This window comes from Balearica regulorum, chromosome 22, assembly GCF_011004875.1.
Source record: "Balearica regulorum gibbericeps isolate bBalReg1 chromosome 22, bBalReg1.pri, whole genome shotgun sequence".
Taxonomy (NCBI): domain Eukaryota; kingdom Metazoa; phylum Chordata; class Aves; order Gruiformes; family Gruidae; genus Balearica; species Balearica regulorum.
Window position 1 is genome coordinate 5,943,285 of NC_046205.1, and position 22,474 is coordinate 5,965,758.

Consider the following 22,474-nt stretch of genomic DNA (forward strand, 5'->3'; position numbering starts at 1 on the left):
GCCCGACCCGCGTCCCGCCCATCGACGCGCTCGGCGCTCGGCCTCTTCGCCCTGGCTCGGCGCTCGGCTGTTGTGCCTGGGCAAGATGGCGGCGTCCGTGGCGGCGGGGCCGTGAGGGCCGGGCGATGCTGGCGCTACGGACGGTGCTGGGCCGCTGCCTGGCGGGGCCGGCCCGCCGGGGGGCCGCCGTCCTGGGGAGCGGCGGTGGCGGGGCCGGTGAGGCACGGGGGGGGAGCTCGGGCCGTACCAGAGAGGGTCTGGGAAGGAGGGTGGAAGGGGAAGCGGGGCCCGGCGAAGGAAGAGGCGGCCGGGCGGGGGGACCGGAGCCGAGGACGGACGGGGGAGAAGGGGCGGTCTCGGTGTCGGGGTTGGCCGGGGGCAAGGCGGAAGGAGCCTGAGGCGGCCTTGAGAGGGGGCAGGGGGCTGGGTGACCGTGGGGTGCTGCTGGGGAGGCCGGGCGCGGGCACGACCCCGGGGCGTCCCTCAAGGCCCCAGAGAAGGGTGGCGGGGCGGGGCTGGGCCCCCGGGCCGGGGCAGCCTGGAGCACGGGCCAGGGCGAGGGTGGCTAGCCCCGAGTGTGCCCGCTGCCCCTGGCCTGCACACGGTGGGCACCCGGTGGAGCAGCTCAGAGGCCGGGGCTCTCGGGCAAAGGTGCTGCGAGTGGGGCCAAGGTGCGGGCTGGAGGCCTGGTGTGGCTTCTGCACGTGCTGTTACTGCACCGTGAGCACGGGACGGCGTGCGGAGCCCTGCGCTCACCGCGTGTGCCGACAGCCTGTGCGCAGCTCTGGTGCCTGACAGGTCCAGGGCGCAGCTCACGTGCTTCTCGGCCGGTTCCGTTTGCATACAGGTACGTGGACTGGCAAAGTCTGTACTCGAAAACGTGTTTGAGGCACAGGTGAATAATCTGAAGCAGGTATTGATTCCACTAGCAGGGGCCTTGAAAGAACAGTTGGAAGAGTTTGTTCTTGAAAGGTCAAAGAACGGCTCAATTTAGGCTGCTGAGGAATATTCTCATCTGTACCAAGCTGTGTCAGTCGAAGGTTGTCTCTAAGTCTTGCTGCCCCTGTGCTCTGCTGCTGGGGTAGTCCAGAGCAGCCTAACTCATACATGAAACTACTTGAATGAGGTCATCAGTTTAAACCCTCTAAATGAACACAGTTCTCTCTGCTCGGTGCCTGTAATGTCTTCCTGCTGCTCTATTCTTCCCATCGTTTGGGTCCATATCACCCTGAAGCAGCACAGCTTCGCCCATTTGTTTTAGTACCCATGTGAGAACCAACCACACTGAACTGTTCCGCATTCCTTTGGGACAAAAGACCTGACTGGCCACTGATCACCTTGGAGTCTAGGTACTCTGACCAGCTTTCTAGTACAGACTGAGCAGAATTTGATGTGTACGTAGCTAAAAAAGTGCATACAAGTCTGATAAATCTTTTGCTTTTTTCCATCAAGCTTGCACTCCCTTTATCCAGACAGCCAGATGTTACGCCAGACCTGTGAGAAGGAAGAGGAAAGGTATGTCAGGATTAACGGGACCACGTGGCAAAATGTTTTACTGTTGACATTACCAGAGTTCTACCCTAATGCCACAAGAAGAGAGGGTATTTGGAGAAATTAGTGGGTTTCACTTTTAAGATACAGAGCTCATCATGAGAAGAGAGGAAATACAATCCCTGCTGCGGGGTTCTGCAGTCCTTGATGGGTAATCACAAGGGTGAGGGAACCAGAATCTTCTTGGTAGTGCCAAATGATGTAATGAGGGGCAGTGGTCCCACCTAGCAGCTCAGAGGTGTTCCAGCTGGACACAAAAGGAAAAAGGGGTTCACTGGGAAGGCAGCGCAACGTGGGAACGCGCTTCACAGAGGGGCTGTGGAATATCCATCCCCAGAGGTTTTCAAGGGTTTGCTAGGCAAAGAAGTGGTGACAGTCCCACTTTAAAGGGGAGATTGGACTAGAAACTTCATAAGGTCCCTTTGTCAATCTTTTTGTGGTTCTGTGCTTCTAGAAATAATTCCTTGTAAGCTCAAAAGTTACTCAGAAAATTCAGCAGCTCATGAATGTGTGGGAATTACTAATTAACATTAGCAAGAGATCACTGATCTTGGTGGACAATACACCATGTTGTAATTCCGGAGTGCTGAAGGCAAGAGACAAGACCTAATTTTACTCACTCAATTCCTGTCATCTCAGTGTGATCTCTTAAGTTCTTCCTTCCTGTTTGGAGCACGTGGTCTATTTTCTTTGCAACTTGTTTCCTCTGATCTAGTTTGTAAGCACGTTCAGAGCTCTGACTTTGTACTGCTCTCCCTCAAGTGTTAATCTTCTCTTTGTAGACATCCCCAGCCATTTGGATGATCTTCCTCCCACAATGCTGAAGAAAGATTATGCCAATGTCCCAATAATAAATAGGTATGATACAGGGAAAGGGTATGACTGTTCTCTTCAGAGATTTGTATCTTACACACTGACCTGGTTTCGGCTGGGATAGAGTTAATGTTCTTGTTTTGTATATTCTATTATCATTATTATTATTATTATTTTACTTTTCTGTTATATTGAACTGTCTTTAACTCAACCCACGAGTTTTACCCTTTTTTCCCCAATTCTCTCCCCCATCCCACTGTGGGGGGAGTGAGCGATTCGCTGTGTGGGTGTTTTAGCTGCCAGCCGGGTTAAACCGTTACACACAAGCAACCACACTACATGGAAGCTGTCACCTGCTCAGTAATTAATTAATGCTCTGTGGCCACTGGTATGCAATTTAGCACAAAAATTGCAGAGTCGTTTTGAAAGTCAAATTTGCAAAAGCAGTCACTGATTAAGGTTATGTAAGATTTTTTTTTAACTTAATGTAGGATTAAGTGCTGGTTGCCCACATCTTCTGTAGACTTTGTGGTCCACGGAAAAAAGAAATACTCTTGAAATGCTAGAAATAATCTTCTTGGAAATAATCTATGTCTGTCTTGAACTCCAGTGCTAGAGAGTGTGTAGTTAACAACTCCAAATGAATGGCTGCTTCTGAAATTTGGACCTAGAGTTTGGCAGTTTTATGCTTTGATTCTGGAACTGCTCTTGTGTGGTGCATGGAGAGCCTCCAGTGGCGTAACTGAGACTTTCACAGATCTTTGAAGGTGCCAGTCTTAAAATTTATTATTTTGTCCTTGCGCAATTACGTGGGGGTTAATCTTCAGCACCCAATTTGCACATACTGTTTTTGGAAGTGATAAGACTTCATCATCATTTGAAATCACAGTACTTCCCATGGCACTACTTGATGCTTCTGTAATCTGAGCCATGATTTTTCTTAGGAATGCAAGAGACGGTTTATGGCTGACAAGTATGGGAGGGGAGGAGAGTTGCTGTAAATTTGTAGAGTAAATTGAGGTTGAGAAAAGTTAATATGTTCTGAAAACCCAACCTGATTTCTGTTGTTAAATATGCTTGGTTTCTGGTTTCTAAACTAATCTGCAATCTCCTTGCAGCGTTGACGATGTAGTGAAAAGACTATTGTCACTGGAAATGGCAAGCCAGGTTAGTTTCATTCTACTTGCATAAAAAAAACTTGAAGGTTTAGTGAGCACATTTGTGTAAGATTTGTCTATATTGTGAAATGCCCTTCACTTTATTTTTAAGTGTTGCTCAGTGTCTGCAAATCTGGGGCTATTAAATACATGAGAGTGAGAAGTCTTGTATGCTCTTAAAATTTATCATGCAGTCTTCTTTATAATAATAATTGAATAGTAAAATAAGAGAAGAAAACATTAGGCAATCACAGGGGCGATGAGCTGTGTTATGTTACTGCTGATGGCTGGCCTCTGTTCCAGAAAATAGGACACTGGACAGCAGATGTTCTTCAAATTACTTTTACTTTTTGTATGCCCAGAAAACCAAGCAAATTGTAACGTAGCACAAAAATCTTACCATTTCTTGCTGCTTACCACTTCAGCTCAGAAAGATGTGAAAAGTAAAGGCTGCTGCCATGTGAGATCAGCTTCAGTTCTCTCTTCCACCCCTGAGAGCAGCGGGGCCTCTTCAATACCCTTCTTCTGTGATCTTGGGAAGAAGGGTGTGCCTGGACTCGGTTTGAACAATGATGAATCTGTGTTCTGCTGAGATCTTTTTGTGCTGCTTCCCCGCTGTACTCTGAGCACTGTCCTGCAAGCAGTAGGTCCTTTTTTGCAGCACTCTTTACACCTTTTGTGATGGACATTGAGTAAAGCTATTAATTACAAAGCCTTTATCTGGTGGGCATTTGGGAAGACAGCCGGGGTGTCTCAGACCTTTAGCATTATTGAGAAAGTAACAAGCCGTTTTCTGTTATCCACAGAAGGAGAAGATGAAAATAAAGACACAGCAGCTGGTGGAGAAGGTCAGGAGGTCTCCCAACGACAATGGCTCCTTTGAAGTGCAAGGTAAGTTAAAAAAGTAGAAAGATATTGTTGGCAGATGATACATCTCTGCTTTTATTCAGCCATTCCCACCCCAGCACTTAGTTTCCTGTGTTGGGTAGGAGAATCTCCTTCAGGAGAGCACCTGGGAGGCAAGTAGCTGCAGTATGTCCGGGAGAACGTGTTCAGGGTTTGGGAGCGCTGCAGAGGCAGCGTGCGGCCTGACTGGCAGGTGTCTGTGAGGATGATTTCCAAATTCCTACTCCATATCCACCCTCCAAAGGCAGCACGTGCGTTGTTATGCCTGAAGTGCTTACGTGACGTGAAGCGTTGCGCTGCATTCATTACCAAAATGAACTACTCGATTTAGTCATGGAGCCCACGTTTCCCTCTGCATCAGAGAGCTCTGGCTGAAGCGCGATGTCAGGACAGCGCAGAGATGAAGGCCACACTGCCATTTACCAAGATGCACTCCTTGATCTTTAATAAAGGCGTTCAGTTTCTCAGGATGCCACCAGTGTCTTTCTCCAAAGCCTGAAATCACAAAGAGCTGGTTGCTGCTTTTAGAAAGAACGCTTAGTTTGTGTCTGTTCCTCCAAAGCTTAAACCAAGGGAAGTGCAATGAATGTAAAGTCACCAGTGAGCTCAAGAGGCATTTTACAGATAAATTCATACGATCTGTTGTTAAAATTTTAACCTCTAATTAAGCAGCTTCATAATAGTAATAGTTCTGACTGGCTTATGGAGGTTATATTTTGTGGTTTGTTTTGCCTTTATTCAGAGGGCTGCGGGGTAATATTTGCTGTGGTGCAGTGGGTACCCCTAAGAGCGGCAGTCCTCAGCTGCCAGTTCGAAGGGAATGCAAATGGTGCTGTCTCACCCTGGGAAGCTGCAGCTTTCACACGGCTTCTTATGTCTGTTCTTTATAGTTGCTATGTTGACTGCCAAGATACGCACTTACGAGGAACATCTTCAGAGGCATCCCAAGGTAACTATCAGTAATCTGAGCCCACACGTCTGAGACAGCAGCTGTTCAGGTTGTTTTCTCAGTTTAGAACAAAAGGATTTTAATTCTGGGGATTATGGCTTTCCTAAGAAGGTTTATAAAATAGTTATAACTGTTCCCTGGTGCCAGTCTGGGAAACTGCTGGTTCAGTCACAGCTATGTTCTCACCAGCTGGAATGCGGAGTGTTTTTTTGTTGAGGTTTGGTTTTTTGTTGGGTTTTTTTTGCTAGATTGGTGGAAATGGCTGAGCAGTTATCTTTGAATGGAGATTAGCTAAATTGATCCTTGCTGCAGATGTGCCTTCACTGCTTAGTTTCCAATGTAATTAATGTTACCACTTCAGCAGCTGTATTCTCTCTTCGTTCTGCCTATAAAAATCTTTAGTGGAGAGGACTGCGTTCATGTCATAATGACCACTTCCCCACCTAAAGCTACCTGGGTTCAGAGCCCAAATTTGAAACATCACAACTATGAGTTTATGAACAATATAGATTACAGATGCTTTATGCAGTGTAAAAGGTGGGAAATGGATTCATCAACTGCATTTGAAAAAAAGTGCATAATTATTTTTTAATCAAAAGCTTGAAGAGTAAACCAGAATAGAATTCAGTTTCTGTAAGAATCCAGAAGTTGTACCAAATGTTTCAGGTTTTTTTTCAACTTTTTGCAGTTACTCGGATGAAGCCTGCTTTTTACACAAATTGTATAGGATAGGGAAATTTCGCCCGTGGGTGATTGCCCTGAATGCCATGGCTCTAGCTACGCATATTCTCTTCCAAAGAACAACCCAAACGGTCAGATAGAGCCCAGTCATGGTTTATTTTCACATTTAATTTCTGGAAAAATAAAGGTAAATGCATCTGTGTTATTTCTGGAAAAATACATTTCAGGGAAGCAGAGATTTTAGCCAGTAGACCTTCCCTCCAGTCTTTGCCTCCACCGCCTGAAACTGCGTACGAGTTGAAAACAGTCTTCAGGGCTGGGGGAGGAAGGTGCAGGCACGGAATGAAGAAAGCAATTTCAGTGAAAAGCAAATTAAGTTTTCTCGGATCTCCTTGTAGTGACCTAATGTGCTTGCAGTATCTGCCAAGAAAAATTGTTCTAAGATACTGTCCTTAACCTTATTGTTTCCTTTCAGCCAGAATCTGGTCTATTCTAAGTAATTTATTGGAATGGAAGTATAATCTGTCTGCAATCTAGTGAACGTTAAGTCCTTTGCAGGATAAAAATAACCGTCGTCGCATGCTGATGGCTGTAGATCGCCGGAAGAAACTCCTTTCCTATCTTCGCCGTGTCCGCTATGACACCTTTGAAAATACCTGCAAGCAGCTGAATATCCAGTACACCCTACCCCCTCCCTACTCCAAGAGGATAACCAAGCGCTGGGTTGTGAAGAAGGCTTTCTGCCGCAAGGTATGGGGCAATCTGGAGAGAGCGCCATGTAGCTGGAGTAGGAAAAAATCCCTTTATAGAAGGGCACAATTAAGACAGTTAGAAAAGGCTGATGGGTAAGTCCTTTTAATCCATGCTTTGAATTTGAGGAGACAATGATAATGTCTGTAGAGAAATGCATGAGCTCAGCAAAGAGCTCCAGGGAGCAGTTATGTACTGGGCAGTGACACATATGCTGTGCTTCAGAACGTCAGGTTGTGCTGCTAGTTTGCTCAGAAATGTACGATTCAAACCAGCTTTCCTTCAAAGCCTGGCATGGGAACTAATATGAGACACAATTAAGTCTGATGGCAGCTTTGGAACAGAAATGTGGGTCCGCCCACTGCCTGCTCTCATTTGCTCTCCATACGTTGGTGTAACTGCTGTGCGGGATACGTCGCGGTAGAACTGAGCAGAGTCAAAAAGCTGGACGTGCCTTCAGTCTGTAAATACCGAATTTCAGTCCAGTGAAATGATGACCAAAAGACCAGGTAGCTGCGATGGAATACCTCCAAACAGCACCTGAAACAGGGCTGGCTGGAGGTCCAGAGGAAGCGCAGGGGAAGGAGTTGCCTTGCTGCGCGGCACGTCTCCTGGCCTCCGCTGCAGGAGCCGGGGTCCGTGCTGTGTGCAGCAGCAAGTGGCGGCGGAGCAGCTCCGCTCAGCAGCGGGTGGCTTTGTCTCTCCCCTTCTCTCACCTCCTTGTGCTCCTGCAGGTGTTTCAGGAGGTGCGGAAGCTGAAAGCGCCAGAGAGACTGAAGCAGAGAAGGGAGTGGCAAGCAAGAGCGAGAGCTGCGAAGGAGAAGGAGGCGCAGCGCGAGGGGACGGCCGTGTAGCGGCGCGTCAAGGCTGACACGGCTGGTCTCTAACAATAAATAACTACCTAAAGACCCAAAGCCTCTTTGCTTCTGTGCATGCGTGGTCTGCGCCACGGTGAGCACCCGGAAAAGCACAGTGAGTGGTTTAAAGTGATTTAGAAGTTTAGTTTAAAGCCGACGTGCTGGACTGCGCGGTGAGCGGTTCGATACTCGGCAGCGTTCGGCAGGAGTCTGGGCTGTGGGATGACAAATGAGGAGAGAGAACGAGGTGAAACGCGGCTCGTTTGGAACCGGAGCAGCCCTGACAGTAGCTCCAAGAGCCATCCCTTCTCGCAGGAAAACGCAGGTTGATTCTGAGTTCTGCAGCTGTAGAAATCGTGTTAATAGTCTGTAATTTCCCAGCAGACTTACGCGTTCGTATTCGTTCTCAGGCGGTCGTCCCTCTCTCTAACTCGGCGATTTTGCGTTACACCAGACCGCTGGTGATGGTGACCAAAAGAGAATCACCAACGTGATTTGGGGTTCCTTCCCCCGAGGTGCTGTGAGCTGCGGCACACGCCGTTACCCAGCGAGGCTGCAGGCAGCGCCCGCCTCCTTTTTCTTGTATCACAATTATTTTCATCGTTTCCTAATAAATTTTTTTACTCTTTCTCGCCCCCCCCCCCCGGAACGTAGGAAACCGGTAGCGTAACACTTGCCCCGGAGGTGCCGAGGGCCGGGCCGAGCTCACGCCGCTCCGCTCGCCCTCGCACGCGCACTGGGATCTCCACACCTGCGCGCACGCGCCGTGGCGTGTGCACGCGCCGGGGCGGGGCTTACACGCGAGCCTCGTCCCGCGGCCGGCCAAGACGGCGCCTCCCGATTGGTCCCTCGGCTGCCCGGCAACGGCGGGGGTCGGCGGTCGCCATGTCGGCGCGGACGCTGCCGCTGCTGTTCCTCAACCTGGGCGGGGAGATGCTGTACATCCTGGACCAGCGCCTCCGCGCCCAGAGCATCCCCGGGGAGAAGGCCCGCAAAGGTGAGCGGCGGGCGGCCGGAGCCGGTCTGCGACGGGGGTTGCACCCCCACACACACACACCCCCCTACCGCCGTCCCCGCGGGGGTCGCTCCGGTCGTCGGGGTTCCCGTGGCCTGTCCGTGCCGTGCGGGGCCTTTCCCCGCGGCCGGGGCACCCCGCCGGGCTGAGTGCGGGGCCGTATCCCCGGGAACCCGCTCCCGCGGCGTGGGGGCCGCCCTGGCGGTGCCGAGCGGGGCGCCGGGAAGTGGCGGGCGGGGGGGGGGGGGGGGGGGGGCGATGTCGAGGTGGCCCTGAGGGACGGGGGTGCCGGTGCCCGGGCAGGGCTCTCCTCCCTCCCCCGGCAAAGAGCCCTCCCTGACACACCGCGACGGCCCGCTGGCCTCTGGTGCGGGTTCTCTGGCGGTAACCCCGCGGTGCTGGCACGGAGCGGCGCTTGGAAAGTGGCGGCATCGCAGGGTCTGTCGTCGAGGGGAGTCTGGGGCCGGTGGTGTCCTCAGCAGGGTTTAACGGTGACCATTCATCGCGTGTGGTTTTTTCCTGTCTGAGATTTGAAGTAAAAGCCTGTTGAGTTAATCGGCTCGCACGAAGTTTCTGTGGTAATAACTGCCTGAAGGTATTACTGAAGCTAATTTGCGAAACGCAGACGGCAAAGGTAGAAGTTGAAATACGTTTTGGTGTTTCTGTACTTGCTTCAGAGGTTAGAGCTTCAGAAATACACTTTTGGAATCGAAATAGCTCAGGATTTGAGTGTCTCAATCCAGGTCCTGAGCCGTTCTAGGAAGACCAGATTGCTTTGCAATCCAAAGTAGTTTCCAGGAATAATTTTGTAAAGCCTATGCAGAAGAAGCATATGCAATTAAGAAAAAACTCCAAATGAGATAAATATGGCTCCTAAAACCCTTGTCCAGCTTTTATAAAAATCTATCAAGTCTAGCATTTTGTCAAAATTATTGTAAAAGTGGAGCCCTGTGCGTTCACGTGCGTGCAGAAAAAGTCCAGTTTACAGCTGAGTGCCCCTTTGTTTGCCACTTTTAAAAGCAAAGCCATTTTCAATTATAACTTCTTGCAGCTTTCTGTCATGGGATGGGGAAGGAAGCTTTAGTATTATGTAATGAAAAATCAACTCAATGTTAACTCAGTATTGAAGAGGTTGTTACATTTTTCCCTTCTGCCTATCCAATATGAAGAGGTGCTAAACAATAGCAAAGGTTTCACTACAGCAGTGCGATTTTTAATTATTCACGTGGGTCTTCAGAGAATGAGCTGACAGAAAGTTACTTCTGTTCATAGAGGTCTAAGTTTAGAGCTTAAACTAAATTAGCCATACTTGGTGGAACGTCTCACCAGGAGAGTTAGATGTGTACTACTTTATCCGCACATGAATTTTATCTTCCAAAAAATCAGGTGTTAATTTTACTGAGATGTGGTTTCGTTCATGCTGAGGCGTTTGTTAATGCTTAACACTGTTCACTCAAATATTCTATGCTTGTAAGTGCAAAAAACAGCTGAAAATTTCCCAAGCTAAATGCAAAACATGCTAAGATTCAATCAAGGGTAAAATGTTATCTCCATTGAAACAACAAGATTTTTTCCAAGGGCAGGGCAAGGTTTCATCTTTTGTGTGCTCATTGAAAGTGAAAGATGTCAAGTACCAGAAGAGTTCCTTCTTGTTAAGTGCTGAATGCTGATGAGAAAAACCAAAGTCCATTAGTTAGATTTTTTATTTTTTTTAGTTTATTTCTTTTATTCTCCTTGAAACTATTGTTCTTACTTCTTGAACTGATGTTTTTGTTTTATATGCTTCGTGTAGATGAATGGACAGATGTGGACAGGAAACGAGGTACTGTAATCTGCTAGCTGCATGCAGTAGACGACACCACTACATGCACACATGAGGCTCATCGTACGTGAACACACTGTATGCTGTTCCTGCAGCCTTCTAGTCGTAGTCTCAAAGATGAATAATAATACTCACCTGTTCATTAAAATGCACTTAACTGTAGAGCTTAGAAAAAATAGACAGTATCTCAAAATCATATGGCTTCAAAAATAAGTTGCTAATTTAACCAAGACTATAAATAGATCAAAACTTTTTTGTCATAGCAGTCTTTCTAGCCAAAATGATATTTGTATTTTTCTGGCATTGTATTAATACAAGCAAATAATTGCGTGAGCACCATGAAGGTTGTTTTTCTGCTTAAATGCAGGAATATTATGTATACTGCATTTTTCTAAAATTTTTTCTAATCCATTGCTTAGGGTTTTGACAGGTGAACTCCAGGAAAGATTTAAGGCATTTCCATCCTAGCTGCTCATCCATCTCTGCTGGTGGTCACCACCCTTGCAGCAGAGGAATCACAGAGGAGCAGGTGCCCACACTTCAGCCCGGCTCATCTTGGCTGACGTTATCCCTGAAGGCGGGTTTGAGCTGAGCCATCAGGTTGGCAGTGGAGCAGCTGAGGTGTGAGCGTGCATTTCCTTCTGGACTCTGCCTTGAAATGGGAGCCTCCAGCAAAGGGGTGTGGTAAGGAGCTGGAGGAGGAAATAAATCTTTTAAACTTTCTCAGGTTTTTTGCTAGGTGAACACGAGTAGAATTTCCAGTGTCTTTTTGAGCAGCCCTCTTTTAAGAGAGATCAGGGTTATGATTCATGTTTTTCAAAATAAGCATCATTTGTAGGTTTTGAATATTTACTGAAGGTAAATACTGATACCCTGGAGTTTGCCCTGGCTTTATTTTTTGCTACCATTATGTGCTGTTTCCAAGAACATGTTTTTGCAGCTTTTAATATCTCTTAGAAGTCTAAAAGATTCTGTATTCCTCTTTTGTCACATCCAAAATGATGACGAGTTGTAGGAAGGCCCGCTTTATCATATGTAGATGGTAGCAGCAGAGATGCAGATCCCATGGTGACCAATTGGCTTCTCTTGTGAGAGAAAACAGTTTGCCTATGCATGCCGCTCAGGGCGATCTCTGAAGAGTTACATAGAGTAAGCAGCCGAGTCTGTTGCTGATGAAGCCATGACAAGGCGGCTTCGCCTGCCTTTGACCTTGTTACAGACTATAAACCTATTGCAAGTGGAATGGGTGACTGTTTTGAACTCGTAACATTCCCTCTGCTGCCTTGAATGTCCTCTGAGAAGCATGAGCACAATCCAGGCGTAAAGACTCCAGTCTCATGTCATGCATCTGAGCCATGTTGCGCGACAGCGTGCCAGACGCTGGAATGTGTCTGTCGCCAGTGACATGGCGCACGTAGGCAAAACCCACCATAAATCCTCAGCTTCTCTTCTGTCCATTGCATTGTCTATACTTGGTTTCCCTCTCCCCATCCCAGTTGATGAAACCCCTCTGCTAAATTGCTTTTATGCTGTGTTGCTTGGCGTGCCATTTTCCCTGAGCTAACGCTCCTTTCTTTGTTATTTTCCGTTGTTAGAATGGTGTAAATACCTCCCTAGGGACTACATGTGCTCTGAGATCTCTTTGCCGTGTCGTTATCAAACATACCATGTGAGATTTGCCCTTTACCATGATTTTTTAATGTCTTTCTCAGTTCTTTTTATAGCCAATACAAGAGGTTTTAATTTCAGAAGATAATTTATATAAGGCTGGGTGCGCAGTTAACGCAGATCGTCCGATTCCATTGTGACTATCTACCAGCCACAGTCAGTGTACTGGGACATTGTCTCCTGACAGTTGTGGTTATTAGCGACTCTCCAAAGACAGAGGAGAAGCCTTTGTGCGGACAACATACACAAACAACTTAAAAATATTTTTCTTGGTAGCAGTATCAGGCAAAAGTTCTTCTTTTTGATGTAATTGATTAATTGCAAAATGAAATCTATACTACTATATTCTAACACTAATACACTTGCTTTTCTCCGCTGAAGAAGGTGAGGATTTTTGCCTCAGCCTGCAAGTAGGGATTTTTTTTTTTTTGGACAGCTTATTTGAAAAGAAGGGAGGAGGAGCAGGGATTTTTTTCCCATTTGTAATTAGGTATATTTGTAATCCATGCTGCTCAGCAGCTGAGCTGAGATCTGTCTGTATTGTTTGCATACTTAAACAGGAGCTAGTGAGCCCCGTTAGGTACGGTGCCATGGATGCTGAAACGTGTGGGTCACCAGGGATGTACACCAGTGTAGGGGAAAACCTGTAAACATCAGGTTTAAGCAGGGAGAGAGAATCTCATCAGAAGGCACCTGCCCTCAGGAAAACAGCTCTCCGTGTCCAGGTGCCTACAGCATGCCCAGCAATGTTCCCCACAGAGTTAATCATCTAAGAAAAAGTGAAGTGACTGGGACATTAACTTTCTTTTAGCTGTTTGTGTAGCTTCAGTGTGACAGTTGTGAAAAGCCAGGTGTCTAACCCACCAATGAGCAATTATAGCAGCATTTCAAATAGCTAATCACTACCACTATGTGGATGTTCACTTCTTCTTTTCTTTTCTTTTCTTTTCTTTTTTTGTTTTTATTACTTCCTCTGAGATTTTTCGAATCCGTAAGAATCAGCTGGCATTATGAGCTTCAGTAACAGTCATCTGCTTAGGAAAATTCATGCCTGTACAGTAATCTGTGTGAATTGAAATTTTTATTTAACATTTTTTGATAGAGAAATAAATGCTTGTTTATGATAACTCTGTAGAACGTATCAGGTATATAATAAAAGTATCAGATCCAGCACGAAAGCTAAGATGCTGCATCTGTTTGAATCACTGCAAAATGTTTTCTATCTTCTTTGCATTAAAAGCTCAATAACCAGAGCACAGCACTTATACTCAGCACTCCTGATCTTCACCTAGTCTTGAGTAAGTCACATAACAATTCCATGCCTAAATTTACACATGAAAGAAATGAAGCACGTCTAAGGAAGTTTAGCGTTCTTCGCTTTTGAACTGCCATAGTATCTGCAGATGTTGCAGTGTAAGAGCCCTGAACAGCCTGACACAGTGTTGTAAATGCTTCCTTAAATACTTGTCAGTGTTAATCTGTTTGAAACAAATACTTCATGGAGCCTTGAATCATTCAGGAGCTTCTGTTTAGAAGGAAAAATAGTGTCAAAGGGTAAAAAGAGAACAGGCATAGTCAGCTAGCTATAGTTTGCAAAAATCTAGTGTGATGCAAACCAGTCTTCCCAGGGAGCAGAACTGTAGCTTTTATAGATCATACGTGTCAGAGTGCCCTATAAACAAAATTATTTAAAAACTGAAAAGTGCTAGCCATAGCTATAAAAACAAGGCAACAAAACCAGTCTTATTCCCACAGGAAAATGGGGTTTGTTGTCTACAGCTCAAGTAGCATTTCTGCCCCTGGGGAGAGTCAGCAGGAATCGTGCTCTCGCTTAGACCTGGGTGGGATTGAGACAAATGTTGACATAAGAAGCGATGTTCCTCCTCCTTTTTTCTTTTGTGGCAATGTACCTAGTTTTCACAGGTAAACATTCATGTCAGTCCTCACAGCTGTCAGTGTCCAAGTTCTTGTCGGATGAGTGTGCTGTTTCTGAAGCAAAAAACAGAGACTCTTTGTCTTTGCAGTTATGAATGACATCATCACAACCATGTTCAATAAAAAATTTATGGAAGAGCTGTTTAAACCACAGGAACTCTATTCCAAGAAAGCTCTGCGAACAGTGTACGACCGGCTCGCTCATGCTTCGATCATGAGGCTGAACCAGGCAAGCATGGACAAGGTAAAAGACCACCTGCCCAGCCCTGACTGTGCTGTGCTTCCCTGCCACCGCTCACCAGTTTCTGAGTGCGGTAATTAGTAGGTGGCTTTACGTCACTGTAATTTTGAAGCATTCCGTAAGAGCCCTCTTTCCATTTGCTTTCTTTGTAAAAATTGTCCTCAGCCAAGGAAGTTTTGGGGAAATCCGTGCTGGTATCAGATACTTCAGAACTAAGTATTTCTGTTTTAATAGCTAACTGGTTGGTTTTAAGAAGTTCAGTTATCAGATTTTTTTATTTATATTAAAAATATATCCATATGTGGGTGTGTATAAATACATGTATTTCTATATTGATGCTCCCTGTTTTGCAGTTGCAGGGGTTAGAATTTTGACTGCAAACAGTATACCCAGCAGATGATTTTGGAAAAAATTGTAGGAACTGGATTACCTGTGAGAGCTCTGCCCGGGTGTCAGTGGTCTTGAAACTGGCAGTAGTTTTAAAGGCAGTTGGAAAGACCAGCAGGAGGGCTGACAATGTGATTGCAGATGTCTTATTTTTTTAGGAAACAAAGCTAAAATGGTTCTTCTTACCATAGGCAGGCACTAGCCTAAGTGTCTAAATCCCTTTCTACATCAACATGAAATTGCCTAAGCGATGTCTCTCGCTCTATTGTGACAGAACCAAAATTTCCCCGTGTTGCTTTGCAGCTGTATGACCTTATGACTATGGCTTTCAAATACCAAGTGCTGCTGTGCCCTCGGCCCAAAGACATTCTGCTGGTCACATTCAATCACCTGGACGCGATCAAGGATTTCGTACGTGATTCTCCTGGCATTCTGAACCAGGTGGACGAAACTTTCCGACAGCTGATTGAAGTAAGAATCCTTAGAAAAATGGTGGGACACGTTGTTTGAGTTTTGGTTCTGCGGGGTTTTTTTAATCTTTCAAAGCTAATCCTAGAGACCTAATACTACCTCAGTAAGTGCCATATCAAGTGTGGAGGTTGACCTGTTCTCAACCTCAGAGAACCATCCAAATAACCTTCCCCTCTTTTTAACCAGAGGGAAACAAATTGGCCTCCTGGTTAGCAACTTTTGCTCATCTAACTGCTGTAATTCTTTGGACAAAGAATGTGAGTGTCCCATTGAAAGGGAACTGGGTTCATAAAATGTTAAAAGTTCTGGGAAGTCAGGAAATGTTTCCAAAGGGCTTCTGGAGAGGGAGATGTCCACAAGTCAAGTGTTATTTTTCTACTGGCCCAGTTTAAATCAATACGTTGCTTATTCAGCCTGATCAAAGTCTCCACTGACTTCAGCAGAAATTAAATCAGACCGTTAGTCACAGATAATAATTGCTGATAATGACCAGCAGCCCCCCCTTATATAATTTCTGCTTCCCCTGCCACACACGTACCATTTTTGGCTAGCAGTATTCTGATATGCCTGTTTCCACCTTTATCTGGTGGGACACAGTACACTCGCAAAGCCTTACATGATGTTTTTTTTTTTCTTTTCCAGACGTACAGCTGTCTTTCTGCGGGTGAATTTCAGCTCATCAGGCAAACCCTTCTCATTTTTTTTCAGGACATGCACATAAGGGTAAGAGCCCAATACAACTAGTCAGTAGAACAGAAGGGAGTTTGTGGCTAGAACACGAAGGTGTCTTGTCATAATTGCACTGTAAGTTTAGGGTTGTCACTTATGTTTTTCAGTCATCTTGATGTGCTTGCAATGTCAATCTTCAGAATTTTACAAATTGACGACATTGACTACAGTAATACTCAATTCTAAAATGTTATGAAAGAAGGAATATCTACTAGTATGGATTTGCTAGTTGATAAATATGGTTTTCCTTTTAGTAGAAACTTGATATGAAACTGAGAACCTGGGCTTGAAGTCATGGGGTGTGATACTCTAAATAAATTGATCATACTCAAGGGCATAAACAGTACACTTTTTCGGTAATGTTCCATCAGTGTGCCCATCCTCTGGACCACAGTTCTACATTACTGGCTTTGGCCTGTATCGTAGTCTCCATATATACATCAAAATCTTTAGGAAACCAATCGCCATCTAGGCAGGAAGGCTGCAAGGTCAGACTTCAAAGAATTCGGATCGGAAGATACGTAATTGATTTTTCTAGAAGGTGGAATATTCTTTTGCAGGTCTCTATCTTTCTGAAGGATAAAGTGCAAAACTCTAATGGTCACTTTGTGCTGCCAATATCAGGGCCTGTTCCTTGGGGTACCGAAGTTCCAGGGCTCATCAGGTGAGTTCTGAACTGCTGCCTATATGTTTGCGGTGCCTTGCACGTATGGCTGCTCACGAAGGAACAGTCAGTCCCAGAGGTCTGATAGGAATCGAGCTAGAACTGTCACTCATGTTGCATGGATAGCTGAACCTCCAGTAAGCACTATTTAAAGGGCAGGATTTGGGACTAAGTCACGCAGCAATTAAATACTAAGCTGTTTCTGGCATTCTGTAAATTAGCTATTAGTCTATCTAAATTAGATCCATTTACCAACATACAGAATAGGGGTTTATTCCCATTTCTCTTGTACAGTAAGCAGAGGAAATACTGAAAATCAGTAGTACTACTAAATATATTTCAATAATGACTTGTTTTTAAGGATGTTTAATCGCAGTGGAGATGAAGTTAAAAGAACTGAGTTCACCACTGATGGAAATTATGTTACTCCACAAAGGGAAGGATCTTTTGATCTTTATGGAGACAGAGTCCTCAAACTTGGAACGAATATGTAAGTAGTTTTTGTCCTACACAGAAACATGAAGTAAATGTTGATGCTTGTGGATTTGTTCAGAAGCACATCTTCAGCATTGTGTATTTATTTTTGCCTCTTTCACTATTATCAGCTTGATTTCTTTATGAAGAGATGGCCTGAAACAGAACACGTGTGGATAGATGTGTATAAAGAGCTGTGGTAAAGAGCAAAAGTTTGATTTATGTCTACAGTAGAGCTGAGTAAAGTGTTCTCGCCTGGTACTGCATATCCTGTGAAATGTAATGTAATTTCAACTGTGTTCAAGAAATCCTTTCTTTTTTCCATGTTTGTCTTATGTAATTTTTCTGTTCACAGAGTCAGAGAAAGCAGTGTTCTTTCTTACAGCTTTGTCACTCATATGTTTAATGCCTCAATACTCCACAGAAGTGAACTGTAACTTCTCATTTCAGTAATTTACAGTCTTCACAAAAATATCCTGAAATCATATTTACATCCTGTACTGCTCCTTCCAGTTCCTGTATCACATACAAGTAACAGGTTGCTCTTCCTCATTTGTTCTTCTCCCTAGGTACAGTGTTAGTCGGCCAGTAGAGACACACATGTCAGGATCATCCAAAAACTTGGCATCCCATGCAAAGGTCAGTGGTGTTCTGTTCCTGTCACTGGTTAACTGGCTAACTAGTCTGATTCAGAGTCTTGCAGCCATTCACACATGGTGGCAGCGTTTCCTTTGAGCAGTTTCACCACATCCACCAGATTTTACATCCTGCTTCCCTTGGCTCTTAATAGATGGGGACACTGAATGAAACACCCACACCCATCATCTCCACATCATTTACTATACAGTTGCACTATCTTCCCCTTTGTTTCCTTGAGAAAGGAGATGAACAATAACCATCATTTTAGTCTACACTTATGGGATAAATTTGGGGGAACCTGTTCACTTCTCCTCAGAGCCTCGTCTGATCTTCCATGGTCCTCCTTGAGCTAGGGGAAGGGCACGTTGTCTTAAAGAATCTTACACACAGGCTTATGCAATGGTGTACTTGCTTCCTATTTTAATCTCTTCAGAAAACAGAAAGCTGGTTCTACAGATTTCTCAGCTGTTCAATTTAGCTGGAAAATTATCTTGTCCTGGGTCTATAAATTCAAGCAACCATTTTAAATATATAGCTGATAATTACTAGTTATCTGCACAATCTGTACCAGTAACAATGCAGAAATGTATTTATATTGCTCTGAAGAACATTTATGTAATATCAGAAAACACAAAGTTATTGCAGCCCTCATCTCCCCAGTAACCTGACCAACGAACCCACTGCTGTTTTCTACAGGAGAATATAACCCCTAACCCTCTTGCTAAAGAAGAACTGAACTTTTTGGCCAGGCTGCTGGGAGGTCTGGAGGTCAAGAAACCTGGTGGCAGCGAGACAGGATTCCGACTGAATTTGTTCACAACTGATGAGGAGGAAGAGTATGCTCGAGTCCTTCTTGGTCTGGGGTTTGTGATGTAGTGCTACCTGGACAGCCCTGGAGACTAAGCCTGGCCCCTAACAGCTTTGGGGACAAAATAGCATGTTTTAGCGTGGTGGTGTTCTGCCGCATATGGTCCCGACAGGAAGAAAAGAGGAGCCATTTCCCTGGCTTGACCTTTTAAGGCTGTCGGCAAGGAGAGCCATTTCCCTTACTGGTGGGTGGCTCCTGTGACGCACAGCACGGCTTCGTGTTCCCTCCAAGTGACACTGGCGGGCAGTAGCAGGTGACGATCTCTGCGTGGTTCTGTCCCGTGGAAGAGACGTGCCTTCAGCCCTTTTAGCACTCTTCTCCCCCAAATGCATCTACATATTTAAGATAAGAATATAACCGATGGAGGTGATGAGCCTCACAGGCTTGAACAGCGTAGCCCACTTCTGGCAGGGAGCACAAGGGTAATGAGGTTTTTTGTTAGGTGATTTCTGTGGAATGCTTTTACCTGCTTTTAATCTCAACTACAGGGATAGTCCCACTGTTCTACACTTAGCATTAAAAAAAAAAAAAAAAATCTAAGGCAGGGCAAAGTCTCCAACCTGGGGCCAATACATTAATTTCCCTAGTAGGAAGAGGGATGGTGTCCAAACTTTATGCCTACAGAAGCCTCACGAAATGTGATTTTTGTAATTCACTTGTTTGTCTCATGACATTAAGCACTCTTTTCGTGTTTTTAATCAAGACACGCGGCATTGACTAGACCAGAGGAGTTATCTTACAAGGTTATCAACATAGAAGCCACGCAGGTACGTACAACGCGTTTCAGATCTTTGATTCTCATCGTTCCTGCCTTGCTGAGTTTTACCTAGAGTAGTAACTTTAAAAATACATTTTTTCCTATTTCAGTTAATCTCATAAATAAGTAATGGCAGTATTTCCTGCCAAACCTGTGGATTGGTGACTGTTTAATAAGAGAACTTGAAACCTGACAAAATTAGAGCAAGTTTTTAGCTGCATAGGATGGAAAACTGTTACCGCATCATTTGCCTGCTGTGGTTACAGCCTAACGCCTGCAGCCCTTCTTAAAGGGGTTCACGGGCACCAGCTGGCATTGGGCACATCCCAGTATCCCCAGTGTGTCCCAGTACAGGCCCACACTAGCAGGTACTGGGGTATGTCCCAGTACAGGCCCATGTTAGCGGGCAATGGGGCACGTCCCAGTTTTCCCCAGTACAGGCCCACATTAGCGGGCAATGGGGTGCATCCCAGTATCCCCCAGTACGTCCCAGTACAGGCCCACGTTAGCGGGCGGTGGGGCCCGTCCCAGTACCGCAGCGCAGGCCCAGGCTAGCCGGCAGCCGTCCCGCGGCAGGCGGGCTGAGGCGCGGTGTCTCTCCCGCAGGAGCCGGGGCGGCGGGCGGAGCTCTCCCGCATCCTGGGGGAGCTGGAGGTGGCGGAGCCGCGTCCGGCGAGCTCCGCGAAGGGCGAGGACCTGCTGGCGCTGATGGACGGGCTCTGAGCGACATTAAAGGCCTGCGCACAGCCCGGCTGCGAGCGGCTGCGGGCGGGGCCGGGGCCGGGGCCGGGGCCGGGGCCGGGGGGGGGGCGGGCGGGGCGCAGTGCGCAGGCGGGGCCGCCCCTTCCTGCCGCCGGGCGAGCGCGGGCGGGCGGGTGAGTGTGCAAGGGGAGGAGCGGCACCGGCACGCGCCCGTGCAAGGGAGGGGAGCGGGCGGGATGCGTGTGCAAGGGGCGGAGCGGCGCGCGAGGGAAGGGCGGCAGCGCGTGAGTGTGCAAGGGGAGGAGGCAGCGGGCGCAGTGGTGTGCGGGGGGGGCGGGCGGGTGGACAGCGTGTGGGTGAGTGTGCAAAGGCGGGAGGATTGTTTGTGCGCGAGTGACTGGTGGGAGGGGGTGGTGTGCAAGTGAGCGTGCAAGGGGAGGAGGAGGAGGAGGCAGCGAGCACAGCGGTGTGCAGGGGGGCACGTGGAGAACGCGAGGGACTTGGGAGAGGGGCACCATGCGGGTGAGCGTGTTGAGGGGTGGTGTGTGCGCATATGAGCGTGCAAGGTGAGGAGGGTGGGTTTCCCAGCCGTGCGGAGGCAGGCGCCCAGCCGGGGCGCAGCATGGCGTCTCCCTCTTCCCTGCCGCAGCCGCGCGATGGAGGTCAGTCACTCGGTCAAGGAGCGCACCATCGCTGAGAACAGCCTGGTCATCCTGCTGCAGGGCCTGCATGGCCACGTCACCACCGTGGACCTCCGCGACGAGAGCACGGCCACGGGGCGTGTCACCAACGTGGACGCCTTCATGAACATGCGTCTGGCCGAGGTGACCTTCACAGACAGGCAGGGCACGGCATCCCACCTGGACGAGCTCTTTGTGACCGGCAGAAACGTCCGCTACGTCCACATCCCTGACGAGGTGGACATCAGGGCCACCATCGAGCGGCAGCTCCAGGCCATTCACAGGGTCCGCTACTTTGGGGGCCGCGACAAGGGCAGGAAGGAGTTTCCTCGCACCAAGCACAAGTGAGCCCCCGGTGTTGCCTGCAGCCCTGCCCGCAGCCCTGCCCGCAGCCAGGCCAGGATGGACCTGCCCCTGTGATGGGACTGCCAGCTGCCTCCGTACCTCGCCCCAGATGTGCCACCCGGAACTTGGGGCTCTGCTGCGCCCCTGGCTGGTGCCTGCGGGGGGAGCAGGGTTGTTCTTTTTTAATGAATAACCCCGCTTAAAAGGGTCTCTGATCTCTCAGCTCGTTTCCTGTTCCGTTAGCACCTCGTCATGTCCCTCCTCCAATAGCCAAACAAAGCTCTTTTAGCCAAAGCCATGGCCCGGCTTTGCTGCTTGGGCACAGCCTCCTGCAGCCGTCGTGCTGCCCACAGCTTTGCTTGCTCCTGCTCAGAGTCTGGGCCCCGGCTGCTGCCGGCGTCACTGCCTGCGGGAGCCCGAGACACTGGTCCTGAGCTGGGGAGGGGGCCGGTGGTGGTCTGTCCTCTTGGCTTCCTGCTAGGCAGCCACCATTCTGAAAGTGTTTAACGGGAAGAGGGTGAGACAAACGTCCATCCAGAGCAGGGCTGAGCTGGGAGGGGAAGGGGGGAGCACCATCTGCCTGGAAAAGGTGGGGGACACAGGGACTGCTGCTGCTGCCGGCTCCTCCGCCACCCTTCCCCAAAGCTCTGCAGCGCTTCCTCAGCCCACCACGCTTCTGCCGAAAGCGCTGCGCAGTCAACGGCCGGCTTCACCCTGTTTCTGCAGGGTCGCTTTGTTATCCGATGCTGTCTGGCTGCCTCCAAGATGGAGCTCGGCGGCTCCGGCCCGTGTGTGCAGTTTGCGTGGCGCTGGGCCTGGGCACCTCGCTGGAGCGGTCAGCACCTCGGGGGCAGCCCCCAGAGCCTCGCCGCTGCTTCGCTCTCCCTCGAACAGCCGCTCGGGTGGAGCCCGGGGGGATGTTGAAGAGCTCACACGTAACAAACTGCGTGTGAGCAGGGACAGCGCGTCCCACGGCCACCGGAGCCGGGGATGCCTTCAGCCGCGGTGTTTGCCTGGGCACCGGGGAGGCCGCTCAGGCAGGCGGCTCTCGGGGAGGTGCCGTGGACTCGCTTCCTGCTCAGGCGATGTGCCCGGTGACCGGAGCGCTGGCACGGGAGTTGTGAGGCCTGGCCCGCGGGGGTGGCTGGGCAGCAGAGTGCCCGGTCCCGGCCTGGGCCCCGCCGGTGGCTCCGGGGCTTTGTGGGCGGGGCTCGCCGGGAAAGCACCCGCCTTTCCACCAATCACGGCGCGTTCGAATCTCCCGCCCGCACACCAACCCTCTTGGCGTCCAGCGCCGGCCGGAACGGGAGCCAATCGGCGGAGGGAGTCATCCCGCCTCAGCCAATCAGCCTTCGCTTCTTTCCTGCTTTTCGTCTCCGCGCCTCAACCAATCAAAGTCTGCCACAAGTATTC

General features: G+C 48.2%; 3 protein-coding genes across 6 annotated transcripts; all 3 read left to right on the forward strand.

Annotated features, from left to right (window-relative positions):
• The first annotated feature begins 52 nt into the window (after nucleotides 1-52).
• Nucleotides 53-7,721, forward strand: MRPS15 (mitochondrial ribosomal protein S15). Its single transcript, XM_075773838.1, has 8 exons — nucleotides 53-216; nucleotides 1,453-1,515; nucleotides 2,334-2,409; nucleotides 3,483-3,531; nucleotides 4,328-4,412; nucleotides 5,318-5,376; nucleotides 6,616-6,807; nucleotides 7,542-7,721. The coding sequence occupies exons 1-8, from the start codon at nucleotides 126-128 to the stop codon at nucleotides 7,659-7,661; spliced, it is 735 nt and encodes a 244-aa protein (XP_075629953.1). The 5' UTR covers nucleotides 53-125; the 3' UTR covers nucleotides 7,662-7,721.
• Nucleotides 7,722-8,462: 741 nt separating this feature from the next.
• OSCP1 (organic solute carrier partner 1) lies at nucleotides 8,463-20,080 on the forward strand. Of its 2 annotated transcripts, XM_075773750.1 has the most exons (11): nucleotides 8,463-8,661; nucleotides 10,472-10,501; nucleotides 14,194-14,348; nucleotides 15,036-15,203; nucleotides 15,846-15,926; nucleotides 16,493-16,596; nucleotides 16,958-17,086; nucleotides 17,640-17,709; nucleotides 18,406-18,545; nucleotides 19,281-19,344; nucleotides 19,941-20,080. In XM_075773750.1, the coding sequence occupies exons 1-11, from the start codon at nucleotides 8,550-8,552 to the stop codon at nucleotides 20,055-20,057; spliced, it is 1,170 nt and encodes a 389-aa protein (XP_075629865.1). In that variant the 5' UTR covers nucleotides 8,463-8,549; the 3' UTR covers nucleotides 20,058-20,080. The 2 variants fall into 2 exon arrangements, with proteins under 2 accessions (XP_075629865.1, XP_075629866.1); XM_075773751.1 differs by lacking the exon at nucleotides 10,472-10,501 and having other exon boundaries at nucleotides 8,466-8,661.
• LSM10 (LSM10, U7 small nuclear RNA associated) lies at nucleotides 19,284-21,283 on the forward strand. Of its 3 annotated transcripts, none has more exons than XM_075773753.1 (2): nucleotides 19,284-19,344; nucleotides 20,686-21,283. In XM_075773753.1, exon 2 carries the CDS (start codon nucleotides 20,693-20,695, stop codon nucleotides 21,062-21,064), a length of 372 nt encoding a protein of 123 aa, XP_075629868.1. In that variant the 5' UTR covers nucleotides 19,284-19,344; nucleotides 20,686-20,692; the 3' UTR covers nucleotides 21,065-21,283. The 3 variants fall into 3 exon arrangements, with proteins under 3 accessions (XP_075629868.1, XP_075629867.1, XP_075629869.1); XM_075773752.1 differs by lacking the exon at nucleotides 19,284-19,344 and adding an exon at nucleotides 20,173-20,209; XM_075773754.1 differs by lacking the exon at nucleotides 19,284-19,344 and adding an exon at nucleotides 20,302-20,320.
• The last annotated feature ends 1,191 nt before the right edge of the window (nucleotides 21,284-22,474 follow it).

Bases quoted from the DNA above. Each gene is read 5' to 3' on its own strand.
- MRPS15 (XM_075773838.1), top strand. From the start codon at position 126: ATGCTGGCGCTACGGACGGTGCTGGGCCGCTGCCTGGCGGGGCCGGCC. The intron at 217-1,452 runs GTGAGGCACGGG...TTTTCCATCAAG, and splicing joins GAGCGGCGGTGGCGGGGCCG to CTTGCACTCCCTTTATCCAG. The intron at 3,532-4,327 runs GTTAGTTTCATT...TGTTATCCACAG, and splicing joins CACTGGAAATGGCAAGCCAG to AAGGAGAAGATGAAAATAAA.
- OSCP1 (XM_075773750.1), top strand. From the start codon at position 8,550: ATGTCGGCGCGGACGCTGCCGCTGCTGTTCCTCAACCTGGGCGGGGAG. The intron at 16,597-16,957 runs GTGAGTTCTGAA...CTTGTTTTTAAG, and splicing joins GAAGTTCCAGGGCTCATCAG to GATGTTTAATCGCAGTGGAG. The intron at 17,710-18,405 runs GTCAGTGGTGTT...TGTTTTCTACAG, and splicing joins ACTTGGCATCCCATGCAAAG to GAGAATATAACCCCTAACCC.
- LSM10 (XM_075773753.1), top strand. From the start codon at position 20,693: ATGGAGGTCAGTCACTCGGTCAAGGAGCGCACCATCGCTGAGAACAGC.